Source organism: Taurulus bubalis (genome assembly GCF_910589615.1).
Source record: "Taurulus bubalis genome assembly, chromosome: 2".
Classification (NCBI taxonomy): domain Eukaryota; kingdom Metazoa; phylum Chordata; class Actinopteri; order Perciformes; family Cottidae; genus Taurulus; species Taurulus bubalis.
In genome coordinates, this window is record NC_136590.1 from 14,718,980 (window position 1) to 14,741,667 (window position 22,688).

The following is a 22,688-nucleotide window of genomic DNA, read 5'->3' on the forward strand; positions in this document are numbered from 1 at the left end:
GTGTCCCTAGTGTTGCGAGTATATAACAAGTAAATACATGATGTATATAACTAAGTTGCAAATGAACCATGAATATTAAATATCAGAGAAAATAAACAGCAATAAATACGTCTGTATCAATAATCTAGATCAAAGACACAGGTATATTACAGTCTTCATTATATTATCCAAGACATTGCGCTGTACCTTAACTGCTTCTTTTTTGCACTCTGGACAGATGCAAACTCCATTTCGTTGTCATAGTACTTGTACTATGTGCAATGACAATAAAGTTGAATCTGAATCTGAATCTGATGATTTAAATACACGTATACTGCCATCGACTGGTAAGGTTAAACACCTTTACTCTGCGTTTCCTCATAAAGACTGCTGATCTAACAGAACAAAAAAACGACTTTGAACTATATTACTTGCCTCAATAAATGTACAGTAAAATATCATGAAAATAGACATGGACATAATCCAGTGGACATTTTAGATAACCAATGAAGGACATGGTTTTATTATAGATTAAAGATTTTGAGTTGGTAATATTATAATGTTCGAACCTTTTTTAAATTAAAAACAGTACAGTGGTGTAACTTCATATGTTATTATAATGTTATTTCATATAATATCTAAAATAATGTTGTTTTTGACTTTGCTTATATGGGTCTATCTCCGTGGTTTTTGAGCTGTACAAGACCCCGTACCGTAACACCATGAATAGAGGTGCATTACATTTCAAGCGTAAGTTGATCGAGTATCCGCGGATGACGCCTCACTTGACCGTAGTCTTTCTCCTAATACCATGGTTAATTTCCATGCTATCATCACTGTCCACCAACTCCGAATCTCCCTGGTCCATTCCCAACACAGCTGTGCCGATCAGCCCCGGTTTTCTTCAGATTACCGTGTTTCCTCATTTTGGAAACTTCTCCTTTTCGACCTCCACATGACTTGGTTGTATAGTTTCCAGCATCCAATTTATCCCGTTCAGATCAGCTGCCGTGACACCGTGGTGTATTCAAAAAACAAAAACCCCAGAACAAAAACTGAAAGGTTAACCTTTTATTTGTTTAAGGTTATAACCTGGGTGTGCGCGACCCTTCAATTTGAACACTTAAATAAAAAAGAGGCCTTTATTGATATTATTAATTACATCTGTATTTTTTGTCTGCAGTAAAATGGCAAAATGCTATGTGTGAAAATAGTCCATTATGATTATAAAACAAATATAGTACTATAATAGCTACTCAATACTTTGAGACCATGAATGTTAAACCCATGAAACGATCCATATACTCTGTTGATGTTTAGGAAAAATATCTTCAAAAAAACTTATATATATATATATATATATATATATATATATATATATATATATATATATATATATATATATATATATATATATATATATATGTTTATAACATTAGAAGTGCCTAAAGCTTGTGCGCAATGATCGGACGAGGGTAAACCTTATGCCCCTCCCTCTTGTCGAATGGTGACTTCTCAACCAATCAGAATCCTTCGCGCGGAATTTCAAACATTTTAAAATCAGATTCCCTTTACCGAAGAAAGATTGTTCCGCCAAATTCGTAAACAAAATAGTCCTTTTCATGTAAAGTCAGGGTACTTTTTATGCTGGGAACGAAAAAGTGTAAAACATTGTTATGTAAAACCCACATATCATGTATACCCACACATCAGTTCGTCGTTGTAGTTTTTAAGGTTTAATGTGGGTTTGTCGTGTGGCGGAGTGATACCACGGCATGTATCTGGTAGCGGCGAGTACGAGGTAGCATACGTTAGCCATTTGTAGAGGTACAGGGTAGGGAATAGTAGGACATCAGTACGTTTAGTCTGATATGATATCGTAGTAAAAGTGCTCTTTGTCACATCCTGCTTGATGTTTATGGATTTCCAGAAGTTTCTTTGAGCGGACTTCCAGGTAAGAGAAAAAACGACTAACGTTACAAATGTTGTGTTTTTAGCGTGTAAAGTTAGTTTAATCTCAGGCCATATAACGGCCGTCAATCGTATCTACACGAGTTGCACGTTTAGTTTAGACAAACGTGTCTTGTTTAGTAGTATGTTCCACGTTGACATCCATTTAAAATGATTATAACTGTACCATCGTGGCGACATTGCACGTGGGGTGTGTTTTTAACTTTACACGAACAGTGACCTGCTGAGTCGCAACGTTAGTTATTTTAAAGTGAAACGTAACGTTGGGCAAATAAAAACGGTAGTAGTTAATGTCAAATTGCTAAAGACATATTTAAAGATAGACATTTATTTTTTTCGCAGAATTTCCGTTGGTTTTCATGTTTCCAGAAGGCCGATAAAATCACTTCCTCCAATAAATGAGCGTTGTGTGTCTTTAACCGTAACCGGACGTCGTTGTTCATGTTTCCAGGTAACGTTACGAAAATGCCACTGCATGGGAAGATAGTCGTGATTAAGAGGAGTGGAGGAGATGGGACAGAGTTTCCTCTTACTGCCACATGCTTGTTTGGAAGGTAAGCGTACTATAAATTGCATGTGATGGATAAAATGTTTGTTTGCCATGTCATGTGTAACTTTAGTTATTTTAAATTAAATCTCTTTTCAGTTTCTCTTGTTTAACTTGAATTGCCTTGGTTGTTGTGTTAGGACTTATTATATGTTAAGTACTAACGCATACACAAAAATAAAATACGGCTGCACATGTTATGTCGGAGCTAACGTTGACTGTAGCCACGTTGAGCTGTCCTCTAAAACGCGCTCTGGTCTGGAGGCGGGTCACCCACTGATGACGTCAGCATCTGGTGGGCCTGTCTGCTCCTGCTCTTGCACCACTTCTCACTTCATATTAAAACCTCCAAGTTCACTTAACTGTTAGACAGCGAGACATTTCAAGTGCTAATTGTGAACAAGGACCACTTGCATGTATACCTAGTTACATGTCTCTCTTTTTTATTGACACATTTGTTTCTTTGTGGTCTTACAGGAAACCTGACTGCGATATCCGTATTCAGCTTCCTCAAGTCTCCAAGGAGCATTGCAGAATTGACTTTAATGAAAATAAAGAGGTAACGACACATTTAGAATATGACTACACTAACTTGTGCCACACAGACAGTGTTTCAATTTATTTGGATGTCTCGGATAATCAGAAATTAATGTCTTCATATTTTGGTCATCACAATGTTAATTTTGTAGATACTTAAATCATTTGCGAATTCACTATACACACACACACACACACACACACACACACACACACACAAACAAACTACACAAATTAAAAGCCTAGCTGACACCGATACTCTGCTTTGAGCTACTATGACAGACTGTGTTTATGGTGACGCTTATGTTTTCTCTCTTTCTCTCCCCCAGATCATTTTGACAAATTTGAGCTCAGTGAATCCAACCCGTGTTAACGGAGAGGCTTTGCAGCAATCTGAGCGTTTGAAGCACGGAGATGTGATAACTGTTATTGACCGTTCTTTCAGGTGAGCACAAAGGGAACATTGGGTTGCCTCTGACTTTTGCCCTCCATAGTCACCAAATTAGTTTGTTAGTGTCAGTGTTTGCACTTAAGTACTATGATCTTCGAGAGCACACCCTTTTTTATTAATGATAATTTATTAAAACATTTCTTTATTTAAGCTGTATTTGTGCCCTGGTAAATTTGATCAAGAAATGAACATGCAATATATTTAAATGAAAAACCAGTTGCTGCTACACTTTGTACAGTGTTTAATCATCCTAGAAGGTACTGCCCACGGAACAGACATTATTAAATCGGAATTTCCACATCTACTCAGTTAATTTGAGCATTATCTGCTACCACCAGACCTCGTACTGTTTTTATTTCCATAATTAGCGTGTTTAAATATATCTCTGACCAGCTGCAATTGGTCTTTCTATTTCTCTACAAGCGTTTTACAGTTATGTGTCCCCACATTCACCATTTTGTTTTTCTCCTCAAGTCCAAGTACTGGCAGGATGTATTTAAACAGCACACATTATTCGGGAAAAGGGAATTCCATGGTCTAATTTCCCCAAATGTTACTACTTTCACATCTGACGTAAATGAGGACAAACTTACATTTTGTTGCTGATTGTCATTTCAGGTTCGAGTACCCTCCAGCACCCACACCAAAGAAGAGATCTTCGTTGGGAGCCAAAACTGAAACCTTCAAAGTAATTAACTTGTTATTATTATTTTCATCACTAAAGCATTGCGGCCTTCCCAATGTCTTGATTTTGCCTACACTCCTGATAATTTGACTGTCTAATACGTGTTAACGAAAGTGTCTCATGCCTAGGTTCTTCAAAATCAACAAGTGGGGGCCACCGTTGCCACTGAAAATGGAGAGAATGGGATCTCTGAAGTGTCCACAGGTGAGCCACTTCAGATCTGTCTGAATCTAAGATTTGAGTTTAATATTTGAAGATACTGTTGCACAATCAACAGTGTACATTCCCAGAATTGATGTTTCTGTTGCAGGTTATTAAACATGATAGAATAACAATTTACCCAAATGTTTTGAAAATGGAGATAAGAAATCATTGCTTGGTATTTTAGATAAGTACAGGACCATGAATTTGTGTATATATTCAAACCAGCGTCCTATCAAACAGACTGTGTGTGTGTGTGTGTGTGTGTGTGTGTGTGTTTTCATATTTAGCTCACCGAATTAAACACCTCCCATCAGTACAAAAACATGTTTCTGCAGCCTTACTCTGTCTTCCTGTCCCAACCCACTCTGTTCCATTTAAATGGATTGGGTGCCTGTATTTTTTTTTTTTTATTGCATCTCTAGTCTAACATTTTTTTTCTCGTTTCTTATTGTAAGACCCTCATCTTAAAGATGGAACTAACCATGAAAACATCCAGCGACCCCTGGAGGAGGATGGCCTGCTGCAAAGCAAGACCGCCTCCCCCTTCAACGATCTGTATCAAATGATTAAAAAATCCCTGGATGTCAAGACTCCTCGGAAATCATCTGCCAGTGTGCTTCAAACACCTACCTCAAGGTTTTGCACTCCAAAACCTGCTTCAGTCAGGAAAAATGATGACGAAAAAACTGTCATTTACACAGAAGACGAAATCACTCCGAAGAAGGATGAAGCTAAAGTCTCTTCTATTGCTGACGAAACTAAGGAGGAGGCTGGAAATGTAAGTAATGAGACCCCGAAGTCTGTGAAGAAGCAACCCCTCCAGGTTCCTTCCACTGAGATGGCCAGACCGGAAGTTGATGTAGCTGAAAATGCTGACCGGTCTGAAGTAACACCCCAGAAGAGAAGCCGTACACCCCCCCAGAGGTTTACTGCATGTGAGGTTGTAGAGCAAATTTCTGCATCGCCCAAATCCCCCGTGAGACGAACATCACCGAGGAACTCAGGGAAAGTTGAAACGGGTAAGAGAGACTGTAATACTATATAGTTTCTCTTTGAATTTAAGATTATTTGCCTAATTGTAGTAATTATTTAAGAATCTTATGTTCACATGTGTTTGGTTGTTTATGATGTTTTTAATTAATTTCTTAGTGAAAGAGACGTCCAAAAAACGTAAACGCGAAGAACTCGCGACCGACTTGCCCACATCACAGATGAAGAGGAAACGAGTTTCCTTTGGAGGTTTCTTGTGTCCCGAGTTATTTGACAAACGTCTGCCTCCTAACTCTCCATTATGCAAAGGAGCCACGCCGCGCAGAAGTCTGAGTGTGGCTAAACCTAAACAGTCACTCCTCAGACGAGCATCAGCCATGGGCTTGCTCCAGGTAAGACCCGGGTCAAACTATTTGAGTCATCATTTTCCACTTAAAACATATTTGTAATCTATCCTATAATTTTATTTGAAATAGGTCTTTTTATTTTTTTGCAGGACAAAAAAGAGCATTCAGTTAGCCCAAGGACTGGAAAGGCATCACCAAAATCCAGGTCCCCCTCTCCCAAGGCTCCTGCAAAGAAGAGCCCATCTCCAGCAAGGAGGAGGTCTCCCACTGTACAAGGGCGCTTCTCTGTGTCGCACATCAGCACACCAGAAGATGCTGTTACTGAAGAGGTGGCTTTAGTCACTGCAACTCCTAAAATTCCCCTGAGGAGGAAGAGCACCTCACGGGAGGCCCCAAGTCATGCAAAAATATTATGCAAAAACAGTGGCATTTCACGGGCATCTATGAAAGGTATGTCAGACCCCGAAATGCATAATATAGCTTACATTAGAAATGCTGTTTTTGTTCCTTGCACTGTCATCAGAACACTTCATCAGTTCCAAAAAATGTCAGTGTTATCAGAATCAGAAACCGTTTATTTGCCAGGAATGTTTACACAAACAAGGAATTTTTCTAGGCGGAAGGTGCACACATTAGACGTGAGACGTACGACGAGACAAACAACAAAGAGCAATGCTGAAAGCCATCCAATCATGTTTACCTTTCAGTTTTATCACATGGGTTGGCTTCATCTTATTTCATCTGTCATTTATGATTATTAAAATGAAACGGTACACGGATAATGCGGTCGATAATAATTTTGACTTTTGGTATCTTTCCAGTGAAAAATTCCTGGGCAGACATTGTGAGATTTGGGCATGCTCGGGCTCAAGTGGCTGCTCCAGCTAAAAAAACGATCGCCAAAAAGACAATGAAGAAGACTGTCTCCAAACCACAGGTAAAATACCACCCCGTAAGGATCACAGAGTACATTAACCACAATCACTGGAACTACGACCTACTTTTTGTCTTGCAACTGTAACTTGTTGGCCGAAGATAAAAATTCCTTCCTGCATGTCAACTATTATTGTAATGGGTGTATGTTGTGTGATGTTGGCACCTTTTTAAAAACTATAGAGACAATATCTTTTTCAATCTTCTCAGACCCCTGCAAGAAACCTCAAAGGCCATGTCAGCACTGGGCATGCAGATTCCCCGGTTACCATTGTTGTGGGCAGAGCTCACAAACAAAATGTCGTACATCCAACTGGTGCTCCACCAAAACTGGTCACCAATATTGCTCTCTTTAAAAAGCACACGAAGATGGATGAGGACTTGACAGGTAATTGACAATTTGCCATCCCATCAAATAGGACCTTTTTTTATTTTCTGGTATTGTAATTGTGACTTTCAATACTGTACCTGCTTATATTTTGTGTTTTTTCAGGAATTTCTGAAATGTTAAAAACTCCTGGAAATGAAAGGAGGAAGACATCTATAATCAATGAGAACAATGCCCCCAAAACACTAGTGGGCGGTCTGGGCACATATGTGGTTGAACCATCAGTGTTGAACACACCAGAGGAGTCAGGTACAGTCGGGTATTATTCATAGGAGAGATCTGAAGCATGAGATGTGTATTCTACATAATCAATCACTCTGTCTACAGTGTTGGTCAGATTAGGCCGGTTGGAAAATTTTATGTGTTTTAACATTAACTTTCCCAATGTGACTTGTTTTACAGGTGAAATGATGGTATCTCCACTGACCGTTTCATCTACAGTAAAAGACAGAAGCTACAATAGTGACGCAGTCCAACGCCTCTTTGATAATGATCAGGGATCCACCATCGTTGTCGATGGCCCTGCCATAAATGATTCTAGCGAACAGCAGTGCACAGATTTAAAGACGACCTGTATAGCGACTCCTAAACTGAAGCCAGAATTACCGGAATGTCTCACTGGAGTGAAGAGGATCATGAAGACGCCAAGGCAGAAAGCAGAGCCTATTGAGGACCTGAGAGGGAAGATTTTGAAAACTCCGAAGCAGAAGCCAAAAGAACAAGAGTGTCTCACTGGAGTGAAACGCATGATGACGACTCCAAAACAGGAGGCTGAACCGGTAGAGGACATCAAAGTGGAACTTCTGGCCACTCCACAACCGCAGGCTGAGCCTCTTGAAGACCAAGGAAAACCTCTGGAAGCTCTCAATGCTGAGACAAATAAGGTAATGGCCAAAACAATGAACCGAACATTGCTAACAGCTTCTTATTACGATTGTAAATGTTAGCTACTCTTTCACATGACAGGAAGTAATTGAAATGAAAAACCAAGATTTTCGTGAAGAGCTCAAACATGAGTGTCGGGTACTCTCATAGTTGAGCAAGCTGCATTTGCAGGTTATCATTTCATTGTTATACACCCAAACACTTGGGCTTATTTTAAGTGTTGTAGAGACCAAAATCTGTGTAGCCACAGATCGACAATATACATTCCACTAACCTTTACCAGATGTTTTTATGTTTTCTTGTATTCTTTAAAAGTGAGTGCTGATTGTTTTTCTCTCTTTTTTTTTGTGTAGGTTGCCGACCAAGCGCCTCTGGATTGCGATGAAGACGGTTAGTCTGATAAGAAATATATTAGAGGAGTAATAAATTACATTACTTGGCGTGGTTATTTAAACTGCATTTAATCTATGAGCTGATAGATGATTTTATTGTTTTCTCTGCCTTTTTTAAAGAACTAGTCTTTGCCCACGAGCAGCCACGAGACAATGTGCCTACAGATGTGGTTCATGATGTGCCCCAAGTTGACATGGAAACGGGTATGTTGACTAATATTTATCTTTTTATTGGTTTGTTAAACATTACTTGCGTAAGAACATGAACTTTGAGATGTTTTCTTAAACTTCTGCATATTAATATACAATAAAGAATGGAAAGTTTGCTCTTAAAAACATATTTTAAATTAATTTGTCAGAGTAGAAGTTCAACTGTTTTCTATTAAATATATATTGTCTGAAACCTGATGCAAATAGACTACTACTACAAAAAAATACTTTTCCTTGCTCTTCTCTTGTTTATCTGTATAATTATGTTTGTCTTATTCTAGAAGTGGAGGCCAATGAAGTTGTCGTTGATGACCATTTAGAGGAGTTGCCAAGTGGACCTTATGACAATCAGCCATCAGATGCTGTAGAAATCTCTCAAGCAGCTGTAGATGAGAATTTATGTGTGGAAACCCCTGAAGTGGACACGGTAGATGAGAAGTTATCTGAAGACCAACCCGACGTCGAAGCTGCTACTATCAAAGTCACAGAAATGGACACAACTGCCGCGGTAGAATCTCTGGTGGCTGATGCAGCAGAAGACTGTGACGAAGCTGTGGTCCCTATTCCAGTCAGAGGAAGAAGAGTGAAGAAAACCGACATTGCAGCACCTCCCGCTGTTAGACAGACGACAAGAGGCAGAAATGCAAAGTCTCAGAGAAGTCCCTCTGATGATCAACCTGAAATGGCACCAGAGAAAGCTTTGCAAACCACACTGGTGACTGAGATTTCCACTGAAGCTGTGAGTGACCAGATGTCTTCAATAACAGAAAATGACTCAACACCCACTGAGGAGGAAGCTGTCGTGAAGCCCGCCAGAGGGAGAAAATCTAAACAAACACCTGTAGAGCCGCCTCAACCAGAGCTGAATGAAGTTGTGTGTGACAAGTCTCTTCCTGCAGACCCGCAATCTAAAAAGTCCATTCCTGCCCTTGAAAAACCCAGAAGGGGGAGAAAGTCCAAACCTGATACGGTTGAAATAAATGAGGTGGTAGAAGACGCAGTTGTCGCTGTGGAGACGAAGCAGCAGTCTCAGGCTCCAGTCAGGGCTAAGAGGGGAAGAAATGCCAAACAGGAAGAAGAAAAGCTGGAGTCTGCATCAGTTGAGACTACCAAATCCCAGGAGCCGGCAAAAAAATTGAGGAGAACCAAGAAGGCAGAACAAAACAAAGTTTCTGAAGATCAAGCTGAAATGGTGCCAGAACCTGAGAGCGAACAGAGGCCCCCAGTTGATGTCGACCATGAAGCAAACCACAGTGCTGCGCTTAAGCCCAAGCGAGGGAGAAAAGCTAAACAACCTGAAGGTACGTCAACTTTGTTGTTTGTGTCTCTGCTGTCATGGTATTGGTTTAAACTGAATCACTGAAAAAACGGTTTCTGACTCCATGCAACACATGTAAAGGTGAGGGAATATGTTAAATGTGTTTTCCATTCCTAGGAGGGTTAACGTTTGTGTTGGTCCCATTAACCAAAGCAAGACATTTGAGTTAGCTCTTCATGAAGCTCATACTTTAGTGAACACTTCTTTTAAGAAACAGTTTCATACATTTGACCCCAAGTGTTTTTACAATTTTAATCTATGGTCCTTGTTGGAAAACGCTCAAATCTAGACTTTTAAACTTGTATTTAACTGATCAATTTTTATATTGGTTTGACTGCTCTAAATGCAGAGATAATATTTCTTCTTTGGTTTTCTCCTATTTTAGAAGCAGTTGAAAGTGACGTCTGCAGTGTGGAAGTCACAGAAATGGATTCTGCCGTTCAGAAGAAATCTGTTCGAGGCAGAAGGGCAAAACTAGTGGAGTCTAACTTGGCTGAGGATAAACAGGAGACGGTGGAAGACTGTGACGGAGCTGTGCTCCCTACTCCAGTCAGAGGAAGAAGAGGGAAGAAAACCGAAGCTACAGCACCACCCGCTGAAAATGATGCTACACCCACTGAGGAAGAAGCTGTCGTGAAGCCCACCAGAGGGAGAAAATCTAAACAAACACCTGTTGAGCCGTCTCAGCCAGAGCTAAATGAAGTTGTGGCTGACGAGTCTCTTCCTGCAGACGCTCAACCTCAAAAGTCCAGAAGAGGGAGAAAGCCCAAACCTGATATGGTTGAACTAAATGAGGTGGCAGAAGATGCAGTTGTCGCTGTGGAGACGAAGCAGCAGTCTCAGGCTCCAGTCAGGGCTAAGAGGGGAAGAAATGCCAAACAGGAAGAAGAAAAGCTGGAGTCTGCATCAGTTGAGACTACCAAATCCCAGGAGCCGGCTAAAAAATTAAGGAGAACCAAGAAGGCAGAGCAAGACCATGGAGAAGAAGTCCAAGCCATTGAAATGGTTGTACCAGAGGAGGCTGAAGCTCCCCTTGTTGCTGAACCAGTGAAGATGGAAGAACGGGCTGCAAAACCGAGGAGAGTAGGGCGTAAAGCCACTGAGGTCCAAGAGCTTCCAGCTGTTGATTCCACAGAAGGACTTCAGAAGAAGAATTCTGAGCCAGACGCTCCAGTCGTGAAACAGAGCAAGGCAAGAGGAGCAAAAACCTCTGTGAAAAACAAGGTTGCACAACCCATTCCTGCCAAGAAGGCCCGTCGAGGTGCAGCCCTTCCCCTTGAGGAGACTAATGCCGACTCCACAGTCCAGGTTTCAGAGCCTGCATCAACTTCAGTAGAACCAGCCAAAAGGGGCAGACGGGCAGCAGCAAAGGCTCCAGCAATTAACGCCACGGTGGCCAGTGACCAGGCAAAGCCCACTGAAGATTCAAGCAAGGCTGTCGAAGACACAAAAACGTCCAAAAGATCCGTCAAGTGGAAAGCAGACTTTGAAGAAACACCTGTGAAGGCAGTTCGAGGTAGAAAATCAAAACTTGGAGGCCAAGTTGACCCAGAAAGCAAAACCGTTTCAAAGGCTGCTGAGAAAACTGAAGAGATGGATCTCTCAGACGAAGTTGTTGAAGCTCAGCCTGTCAAGAGAACCAGGAAAGGGCCAAAGGTCGCTGATGTAACTGCTGAGGAAGCTGTGTCCACAAGCAAGGTGGAAAGTGTTGATGCTGAAGCGCTGCCCAAAACCCGGAGAGGAAGATCAGCAAAGAAATGAAGCATTTGTGTATATTCTTCTGCCGATGACTTTTCCCCCCATTTGAAGCTGTCATTTTTATTAGAATGTGTGGCATTTTAGAAATTAGTTTTATAGATGGAAAATTAAGCACTGTTTTTTTCTGTTTTATATACTGCAGGGAATCTTGTTTTACCATTGATTTTGTGATTAGTTGTATGTTGTTCATTGATGGTTTTACAATTGTCTTGTGGTGGAAAAAAATATTAAATGTCTTTGTAAAATGGGAAAATTTGAATGACTGTCTTTTATTGTTGAAATATGTTTGGTGTTCTATCATGTGCGGTTAATATGCCTAAGAAAATAATTCACCAAAGGGCTTGAAAGGCATTGTAGAAGTTTTACACCTGGAGCCGTTATTGCTACAGATACTGCGTTGGTGACGGCTCCCTCATTGTGGTGCTTTTGTAAGTCACGCGCTGGAAGATGAGACTGAAAAGAGGAACGGCATTACATTCCTGAACTTTTACAGGCTGAGGCAAGAGGGAAATTAAAGTAGGTTTATTTACAGGCATATATATATATATATTCTTTTTTTTTTTAAAGGAGTAAGGCAGTTGGTAAATGGACTCGGGTTTAAAAAACTCCACCAAGCTTTTAATGCAGGTCCACAAAGCAAATTGAAGTTAAACAGTTTGGATTATCCATCATTATTTTAGTGTAGCGTTGTGTCGCCTGAGAAAGTTGAATCCCTTAGCTTAGAAAATTGCAAAATATACTTTTTTTTTTTTTTTTTTTTTTAAAGATCAGGTTCCTTCTATTCAAACAAAAAAAAACGGATTGGAAAATGAAAAGTGTATTAGTGCTATGAAATCAGTGTACTTGGTTAGTATTCAGCATAGAAGTGATGAATATGGGATTAGAAATCTCAAGAAATAGACGCATGCATTAAATTACATTCAACGGAACCTGGTCATTAATAAGGCGAACTACCCGGACACAGTTTGGGGACGGACTCGAAACAAACGCACAACCGAAGCTGGAGGGAGATTTAAGTGCAAGACGCGTGGAAATCAGTCGGCCTCCAACTTTCCTGACTACTTTAGTGGCTTATTTATTTCTTGCTTTATAGTGACTTTATTTATTTGACATTATGGAAGCAGACGGTGACATAAAAACCACGCCGAAAGGGTTTCACTGCGCCCTGTGCAACGTCAGTTTACCAAACTGTAAGTAACGTCAAGCTAACGTAGCCAGATGTAACTTTACCTTATACTTTACGTTTCCATTTTTCCCTTTCTTCTCAAGCAACCGTGAAACTTTAACTTGGCACGTCGGTATCCGTTTTATCGGACTTTACATAACGGCTAACTCTAAAATGATAACTTCAATGTAACTTATGAGCAGAACAGTGCGCTAATGTTGAACTATAATAGATGAAGATGATTTATGTAACGTCATTAGATCATTTCGGTATTTAGTCCGTGGTTTGTTTGCAAAATATGGTTTTGGCCTTTGAAACTTTATTTTTGCAAAGAGTTTTTTTTTCATTTTGTCATCTTCTCAATGCTGTTGCTCATATTGTAATTTCCCTGTAGCATCAAGCGTGGAGCAGCATGTGAAAGGGCGGAAACACCAGACGTTGAGCACCGTGCGGGCCACCAGGAAGACCCAGGAGCAGCGCAGTGTGTTTGTCAGTGGCATCAAACCCGTCGTCTCTCAGTCTGACATAACTGAGTACTTCCAGCAGTTTGGTCCCATCTTAGATGTCGTCATGGACAAAGACAAGGTCAGTCAGTTGTTCACAGATGAGATGCAGCTCATCTTACATGTCTGAAGCCTCGCCATGCTCGTCCTTTCAACCTGTGTGTAGTCTTTGCAGCATCTGGAAAGTGACTGATGAACCCCAATGTAGTCTGACTGTGTGTCGCTCTGCGCTCACAGGGTGTGTACGCCATCGTGCAGTTTGCTGAGACGGACAGCTTACAGGCCACCTTGTCCTGTTTGGAGCATCAGATGAAAGGCTTGAAGCTGCGCGTCAAACCTCGGGAAAAGAAGGATTTCAAGTTGATTCCCAAGAAGAATGTGTCTCTGAACCTCCAACAAGCCCTTGACCGTCTCAAACCTCAGCTGTGTCAGTTGGTGTCTGTAAGCATCCAGTTATTTATATAAATACCTGGTTTATGCAAATTAAAGTGCAGGTCTTTAAACGGTTAGTTCTGTATTTTGGATTGTCGTAATCTGTGTATTGGGGGCGTGCCGACCACCATTTACAGTAGTGTAAATGGTGGTCGGCACGCCCCCAGTTTGTAGAAACAAAAGCAAGTACCAGCATGAAAACATACTGCTGCGTAGGAGGCAGCAGCAGCAGCCCACCTAAAACAAATCAATATCGGTTTAAGTGTTTGCTATATTTAGAATATTTGGGGAACTGAGAAAGCTATCTATGCTCTCTTCAAATGACAAAAACGGTCCAGATAAGTTTGTCTGAAAGGGTTGTCTGACACAACAGAAAGCGGTGAAAATATTATAAAACAAAAAGCTTTTTTTAAAGCGTAGAAGCCTGTAGAAGCTGCTATTGGGGTTCTTAAATTCTTGAGTCTCAGTTGAGGTCTATACTTGAGTACATCGTATATTAACCATAGAATCGTAAAAATGCTGTTTGATGTCTTTACCAAGGTGTTGTCCTTTTGTTCTCAAGGTGAATGCACAAATGCAGTATGTTGTAGAACGATTTGAGCTGGGAGAAAATGAAAAGAAGGCTCGAGGCTTGCTGGTTCAACTCCTGCAAGAGGTTTTCGTGGAGTTTTTTCCAGGTGACCTTTTGTAAACATGCATATGTTGGAAATATTGTCTTACACAATGACAAATTGTGCAAAATATTGAGTTGCTCTCACTTTTAATACTAAGTGTGGATTGGTTACAGATAGCCAGATTCAGCCATTTGGTTCATCTGTGAACACTTTTGGCATCCATTCCTGCGACTTGGACCTCTTCCTGGACCTGGAAAACACCAAGGTGTTCCAGGCCCACGCCAAGTCCACTACAGAACAGGTCTGACCTTTTTACTTACAGACACAGTAATTAGCGCCTATTAAGGGCATTTTTAACTCATTGCTGGAACAAAAAATACACAATTTATATCCAAAATATAACTATACAGGGAGCTTGCTGTGTATTGAATCCTCCTTCTTTTTGCCTTCCATTTTTCTTCAGGCAGGGGAGGGCATGTCAGACGATGGCCGCTCCGAGGACTCCATCCTGTCTGATATTGACTTGTCCACTGCCTCTCCGGTAGAGGTCTTGGACCTTGTGGCTGCAATCCTTAAGCGCTGCGTTCCCAATGTGCACAAAGTCAACGTGGTCAGCAGTGCTCGCCTCCCTGTGGTCAAGTTCCATCACCGCGAGCTTAACCTGCAGGGGGACATCACCATTAACAACAGGTCCTTCAACGTTGCTTTCCTTGATGCTGTGTCACATTGACATTCATGAGATGTAGTAAGAAATGTTTCTACCTTGTACAGTGATTTGGCTTACAGTATGGTTTTCTTTCATCCCATATCCCTTACTAGACTGGCTGTCCGAAACACCCGCTTCCTCCAGCTGTGTTCAGGGATGGAGGACAGGCTGAGACCTCTGGCGTACACCATCCGCTACTGGGCCAAGCAGAAGCAGCTGGCTGGTAAGATGAAACGACCACAGAGCATAACGTACAGCACCAATTCTGTTAGTAAGAACATATTTAGTGTTAGGTTGGTGTGTTAAATTCTTTGGTCAACAGATGTCAGTAGAACTCCACTTGCCCCTCATGATCTTGTTGGGGTCTGTCTGAACACACAGATTTGCAATGCTTTTAAGAGCCTTGTTATAGAAGCTGTGGTTAAATAAAAAGCACAAGCACAGCTCTGTTTTGTGTTGTAATAGTACAGACGAGTCCCCTGATATAGAATCAAAACTTCACAAGAGTGTTCTCACACACTAATTACCTTTACACCTGGGACACATCATCTTTATTCCCTTTGATGAACCGGAGCCGCCATGCTTTCAACAAGGCATTTGTGAGAAGTGATTAGCAGAACAAGATTGGATCTGTTGCATGTGAGGCTGCAGTGATCCACGTGTGTTGAAGTGATTGCGTAGATCTGTGTTAATAATTCCAAAAAGAAGATTATATTATTTCAGAAGTAAGCTTTCTACCTTCAAATAAAGTAAGAAAAGGTTAGCAACTATGTGAATCTGGGCTGGTTTGAAATCTTTATTACATACATAGTTTCATTCAAGTTAACATTGACATCATACTACATGCCAGAGTCCCATCATTCATGTTTTAGGGCACTCTATCCATCCTAGTGTGTAAACCCAACAGAACTTGACGATAACCAAACTAAACCTTTTTATGCAAACAAAAACTGAAGCGCAGTCCCACAGAGTTTACTAAGATATTGTAAGTGGAGAAAATGATTGTTGCATGAGATCATTCCGGGCAGATCCAGGGTCTGTTGTCATTTTCATTGTTTGACATGGTAATTGTACATTGAAGAGAGCTGAATTTAGGGCTGTGCAGTGTACCTGTTCAACCGGTATACTGGTTTCAGTTCTCCGTACGGTATGAATTTTTCATATACAGTCATACCGATCGCCGCTGTTTGGCAAGCAACAACATTTAATGTTCACAGCTTGAAGCTGAAGAGCAGTGGACCGAGCTACTTACGTCTCATGTTAACTCACTTGACTCATGGGGTACATCCCAAGTCTCTAAATTGTCGTCTCCTCGCTCCTTGATTGAACCGGAAGTGGTTCTGCGCCGCCATCTTGACGGCCGTCCCAAAGCTCTTATTCTGCGAGGAGGAGCGAGGAGGGAAATCGGAGGGAAATCGGAGGGAAATCGGAGGGAAATCGGAGGAGCCATGATCGAGGAACCCCGAGAGCAAGCTTCCAGGAAGTGTTTTAACGCTGGGCACGCCCCCTCACTGTTCATCTGTTATGATTGGACGCTGCAGCTGAGCGGACTGATCGCTGGAGTTTCATACCAGAGTGAAGATGATCACAGATTAAACTCAAGTTATATATTAGATCTGTTTTCTTATTCACCATCTGGTTAAAATATGTTCATTGTAGGTCTGAACAACAAAAGGACCTCAAACAACTGTTTGAACTGAAGATTTGAACTGTTGTTTCCCTCAATAACTTTTATTATGTATGTCATTAAAATCAGAGAGAGCTGGAGAGAGGAAACGCTTGTTTACAACATGTAATGAAGAGAAACTATATTTATATTGTGGGTTATTTTATAATGATGTCACAATCAGAATTTCATGCCGACGTAAATAATAAATAAATAAATAAGACGCATTCCGCCGGTAGAATCAATCCTGCGCGTATAAGCAGGACACATCACAGTATATAAATACTCAATGCAGTTTATTAAACGGTAACAGACGACAGAGAAAACATCTCCACTCTGACACTCATGATAACTGTGTCTTTATTAATATAAATTGCAGTTTAACACCATTAAATCAACTGAAAACATATGATAATTGTTATCAATATTTTAAGTGCATTTTTATTGGAATGTTCGCTAAAAACTCCAGACAAAACTCTGTCAGCTGTTAAAGCGACTGACAGCTGATCAGCTGTGATCAGCTGTCAGTCGGCCGCTTCAGAGGAAAGGACGTCTCATGTCTCTTAAAACATACTTCCTCGCATCGTCTCTCCCTGCTTGGCTCCTTGCGTCTTCTCCATGCATCCCTGGTGACCCAAGTGAGGGATACGGGGATGCAATTTAGAGACTTGGGATGCACCCAATGTGTGCAAGAAATGACATCGCCAAAATGCATGATGGGTAAATGACACTGCCCACACAGGAAGACTTTTCTTGTGCAGGAAGAAGTCTTTTCCTGTGCAGCAAAGTGGTCGGGCTTTACCCATCATGCATTTTGGCGATGTCATTTCTTGCACACCATGAGTCAACTTCTATCCGTGAGATGTAAGTAGCTCAGACCGCTCTACATGTATCTGTGACTGTAAACATTAAATGTTGCTGCTTGCCGAAGAATGACAATAGTCCTTACGGCCGCGCATGCGCCACTAGTATCAAGGGATTCCCCTGGGTCCTAAATCCCTCCATGTTTAGCTCCCTATGTACCAATCAAAACAGCTGCTGGCCAGTTGCGAGCGAGTGGTGAATAACGATGTTGGTGCGGTGGCGGTCCTTTTCGGCGTCAATAAATTAATGTGTTTATTTGGAAAAAAAATACCGTGATATACTGTGAAACCGCCAGAATCTTGCAAAATACCATGATATAAATTTTGGGCCATACCACCCAGCCCTAGCTGAATTGTACAATTACAGCAGCCGTTGTGTACTTAGCTTTACACTGGCATAGATGCCTTTTTAACATCAGCTTAACTCAGCTGCTGCTGTTTTGTATCACTCAGGAATAATAGAACCGAACACATGCCACAAAGCCCCTCCACACTCTTACAAATATGTTGATGCTTGTATCGATAACAACACGCTCACATTTGCATTTTGACGCGTAGGTAATGCCAGTGGTGCCGGCCCCCTGCTCAACAACTACGCTCTGACACTGCTGATCATCTACTTCCTGCAAAACTGTGATCCTCCGGTCTACCCCACAGTGGACCAGCTCAAAGACATGGCCTGTACGTGCTGCATTTTTGTCTTGTTATCAGTCAGCAAATTCTGTAACTTTGTGGTAAATTGCTCGTTTCAGCCTGATGCATGCCCACCTGTTTGTGAGGAGGTGCATGTTTTTTAGATGTTTATGTCATCAGTGTTTTATTTTGTGAAAATAGATGGACACAAACACTTTTAAACTGCAATTTGGGGATCAAATATATTATATTTATTGTATCTAATTGAGATGATCCCATACATTGAAAGAAAGCGGCAAGTTAACCCTCTGGAGTCTGAGGTCATTTTCTCGATTTTACATAATTTTCTTAGAGCCAATTTTTTTTTTTTTTAAATTCTTCATATCTCTTGTGAAAATATACCTTTACTCATGTTGACGAACTGTTTTGGTGCTTGAAATTGGTTTACCAAAGGTCTTAAGTTCATAAAAGTTTTCTTGTAGTACACTGCAAGAACACTGGCTTTTAGGTGGGTAGTGTGTTGCCTATCTAACTGAAAACCAATGTCTTTTTGCAGCGTAGGTGGGTGGGTAGGTCCTTAGGGACTTCCTGAGTGTTCATTGGTTTGTTTCACACAAAATGTCGACGGACACCTGAATCGACAAATCACGGTGAAAGGCGGAGCTCGACACAAATGCCACAGACTGTGAGCTCCTGTGAGAGTCACGTAGGAGCTCACAGAGCAAGGGGGCAGGAACTCCAGACCCTGGCACATCTAACGGCTGATTCATATTTCTGTGCTGTTTTTTCGCGGAGCTATTCATAGAAACATCCCGTAAACATCATATTCCGAAGCGGGCGTAGACCCGGATTATGCCACCAGAGGGTTAATGTGTCTTATTTTGGTGTCATTTTAATTAGACTCTATTTGTTAACCTGTTTTAATAATCATTATGTGTTAACCTCTTTGAAGGTGAGGAGGAAGAGTGTGTGATTGCGGGCTGGAACTGCACCTTCCCGAGTCAGCCTATTGCTGTGCCCCCCAGCAGGAATACACAGGACCTCAGTAAGTGAGAGCAATTAAAACAAATGTGTAATTTGTTATTTAGAGATTTCCTGCGACATATTTTTTATGTAACCTTGCTTCTCCATATATTCTAAATACGACTTAATTTAACCTCTGTAAATACGATGCCAACATAACCACTACTGACTCTAAATCGTTCTTTAAGTGTGTTTGTCTGCTCCATCCAGGCACCCTGCTCTTTGGCTTCTTCACCTTCTATGCTAAGTTTGATTTCGCCGGTAGTGTCATATCTGTCAGGAAAGGGCGTGCACTCCCAATCACTGATTTCCTCAGCCAGAATAAAGAGGATCAGGCTACGCGTGATGAAAAATCCACCAAGTCCCAGCCCCACGGTCCCAAACTGGGCCCCGTAAATCTCTTAGACCCCTTTGATCTCTCCCACAACGTAGCTGGAAACCTGAATGAACGCTCGCAACGCAACTTCCAGAAGGAGTGCCAGGAGGCTGACAAGTACTGCCGCAGCCTGCAGTACCAGCGCAAATCCACCAAGGGTAAATCATGGGGGCTGGTGCGCTTATTCACCCCCCATGGGCAGGTGCCACAGGCCAAGACAGAGCAGCCGACCATCAGCATCCCCTTCAAGTTAGCGTCGCTCCCTGAAGTGCTGCGCAATCAGCTGCACGAGGCGGGAGATGGCTTCCGGTTGCTGTGGTTTCAGAAGGTCTGCTCTGCTGTGGAGGTAGTCTTCCAAAGTGTTCTCGGGTGTCACCTTGCTCCCTCTACAGACGCCGTCTTTGTGGAGGAGTTATTTGTCGACGCTGCTGTGGACATGGAAACTACCTCCACTTCCCTCAACACATCAGTAAATGACAGCTGTGACAGTGTTGAATCCCAAAATGAAACCAGCCCTCTGGGTGCAGCTGTGGTCGGTGCCAAGAGGCAGCTGTCTTCTAGCAGCGATGCTGCCGAGTCGCCTCAAGGCAAAAAGCCAAGACTGGCAAAAAGGGGCAAGCCTGTATTGCCTCACTGGATCTGTGGGCAAAAGCACATGGTGTGGGCAGGCAGGAGGAAAGTGAGGAGGGAGCTGATCAAAGACACAGACTCGAGGCCAGAGGGCAGCTGTATGGAGCTGGAGTCCAAGGTCACAGCTCACATCATGGAAAAAGAGCCAGAGCTCAAGGAGCCTCTGGAGTTCAAGGTCCAGCCCCAGGTGGTCGGTGGGACAGAAAGCACGAAGGCAGTGCTCCAGCTGGAGCCAATCAGTGACAAGACAGGAGTTTTTCAGGACTTCTTTCATTTCCTGGAAGGCTTCTTACCGAAGATGGTAGAGACACTGATAGAGAAAGAAGTGGGTAGTGCTTAAAATGAGGCTGCTTCAGAGTTTTTGTTTTCTTTTTTGAATCAAAGATGTTGTTACTGCTACTTAACCCTTTAGAGTGTGACATGAAAGAGCATATAGGTGGCTTTCTATTGATTTAGGCATTGAGAATTATATTTGTAAATGTTGGCTTTGACCAAATGAAGTTTGTAATGTTTTCATGTACACTTCTACTTTGTTTTGTTAGTTTCAGAATGATATTAATAAGCCCCACTGTTATGTTTGAGATTTGGCTTGATATGAGTACTTTTCTGTTTTATATAATGCTCTTAAATGATGAAACTTTAAAGGGAAACTTCAAGTGGCAGGCATTTGATGTACACAGCAACTGAGGCTGTCTTCAAGTGAATAAAAAAGTCTTTGTAGAACACCGCCTCTTTCTGTACACAGTAGTTGTCATTAGATTTTCTCCAAGCACCAGCTTTAATATTTTTTTTTCAAGAAGGATCATTAATTGTACTGTGCCTGGTCTACCAGAAAGGGGCCATTGAGTGGAGCTTTTATTCAGTCGGGTCTTTGCTCATATGCCTGAGACATATGAGAGTAATTACTCAGGCAGGCAGAAAGCTTCATTATAGCAGAGCAAACAGGAGCTGGGGGATGCACCGAGCTCCCATGTGCTGATTAACATCATTCATCTCACCTTTAAAGGGAAATGCAGATGGCCAGCCGGTTAGACGGGACTATGGAGACGTTCGAGGCGGCTTACCAAGTTTTAATCTGATGCTGGTTTATATTACTAGAGGCATGTCTTAGTTTTAGAATAAAACTAACTACTCCAATGTTTATTACCAAATTAAAAAAGCTGTTTGTTAAGCTTTTTACCCCAAAAAATGTGTTTTGACCCCAAATATTACTTGTTTTGACTTATCAGAGAGGTAATTGAATAACATCGAACTGTTGATTTTTAGCCATGCTAGCAGCATTTCTTTAGGGTTGCCAGTGCTGTTCTGGTCTTCAAATTGAAATAACTCAACACCTATTTGATGTATTGCCATTGTAGAGGCATTCATGGTCCCCTGAGGACGACTCCTAAAGCCTTTTGTGACTCCTTGACTTTGCTTTTAACGCCACCAGCAGGTCAGATCTAAAGCTGTATAAAATGCTTAAGCAAAACATTTTGTAACGATAAATGTTCTATTGACTATTTGGATGGATTGTTTTAGTGTTTGCTTTTTCTAGGCTGAAATACTGACCATTCTCTTTTTTTTTCTTTTGAGGTTTTGATGTCATATCACTTGAACATCAGCCATTTTCTTTCACCGACACTCTACTCCAATATCCCATCCCTTGTTTTTTTAAGGTGCACCTGACATATAGCCTCGCTCTCTCTCTCACACACACACGCCAGAAATGAAGTGATTTATATCAAAACTGGGGATGTGTGTTTGCTGTTGGCTTAAACAAACCAATACTAGATCAGCTGTTTTCTTCTAGTTTCCTTTCATCCAGAAAACAATCTATTGTAAAATCGCTGTAATGATGCACAGCAACACATGCAGTCCTGGATGACGATGAGATATGGTTTCATTGGGTATTGATGACCAACTAGCTGAGTTCCATGTAGCTGATTTTCTGTACTCACTCTAAGAATTGTTTGTGGTCGGCATGTGGGTCTGTTGGACAGTCGGGTCCATCTTCATTTAGCAATGAGACAAAAACTTTCATGTTTTGTGTAATGGCTGTCCATTGGGAGGAGATCCTGAGTCACCCCCCGCCCGACACATGAATATCCACTGCTTGCGGGCAATATCAGCCCATGACGCATGAAGACAGTCACATCCCGTGTGATATAATGTATCGTCATCAACCACTCTGCATGATCCAGAGGGGCCAGTGACTAAGACATTGACTTCGTCTTGCCATTGCAGATTTTAAGGGTCATCATTTATAAATTGAACAGCGGCTTTGAGAGCATGCTTTGAATCAAATCATCGACCTTTCCCGAGCAATCTTGACACCTGTCTCGCAATTCATCAGAACTACCCGAAGCTGCCATTGCCAGCTCGCTCGTAAATACATCAGTCGCTGGGATATTTCTGTAATTGGTTGCCTCTGCCTTCCATGAAAAAAGAAGTGATGGTGCTCTTGGTGGAGCGGCTTTGGTCCTCTGAGGGGGGGATCACA

At 41.7% G+C, this 22,688-nt stretch overlaps 3 protein-coding genes across 3 annotated transcripts; all 3 read left to right on the forward strand.

Annotated features, from left to right (window-relative positions):
* Window positions 1–2,415: 2,415 nt before the first annotated feature.
* mki67 (marker of proliferation Ki-67) lies at window positions 2,416–8,312 on the forward strand (the record flags this gene model as incomplete). Its single annotated transcript, XM_079237743.1, has 12 exons — window positions 2,416–2,504; window positions 2,975–3,056; window positions 3,364–3,479; window positions 4,104–4,173; window positions 4,299–4,374; window positions 5,524–5,756; window positions 5,861–6,107; window positions 6,533–6,648; window positions 6,855–7,032; window positions 7,138–7,281; window positions 7,435–7,916; window positions 8,271–8,312. The coding sequence occupies 12 exons, from the start codon at window positions 2,416–2,418 to the stop codon at window positions 8,310–8,312; spliced, it is 1,875 nt and encodes a 624-aa protein (XP_079093869.1).
* Window positions 8,313–8,437: 125 nt separating this feature from the next.
* LOC306753775 (uncharacterized protein) lies at window positions 8,438–11,736 on the forward strand. The gene is made up of 3 exons (XM_079237693.1): window positions 8,438–8,513; window positions 8,801–9,820; window positions 10,223–11,736. Exons 1-3 carry the CDS (start codon window positions 8,504–8,506, stop codon window positions 11,596–11,598), a joined length of 2,406 nt encoding a protein of 801 aa, XP_079093819.1. The 5' UTR covers window positions 8,438–8,503; the 3' UTR covers window positions 11,599–11,736.
* Window positions 11,737–12,709: 973 nt separating this feature from the next.
* Window positions 12,710–20,929, forward strand: tut1 (terminal uridylyl transferase 1, U6 snRNA-specific; the record flags this gene model as incomplete). Its single annotated transcript, XM_079213968.1, has 10 exons — window positions 12,710–12,785; window positions 13,155–13,345; window positions 13,501–13,704; window positions 14,258–14,372; window positions 14,483–14,610; window positions 14,773–14,999; window positions 15,129–15,238; window positions 18,103–18,225; window positions 19,130–19,222; window positions 19,411–20,929. The coding sequence occupies 10 exons, from the start codon at window positions 12,710–12,712 to the stop codon at window positions 20,544–20,546; spliced, it is 2,403 nt and encodes an 800-aa protein (XP_079070094.1). The 3' UTR covers window positions 20,547–20,929.
* Window positions 20,930–22,688: the final 1,759 nt, after the last annotated feature.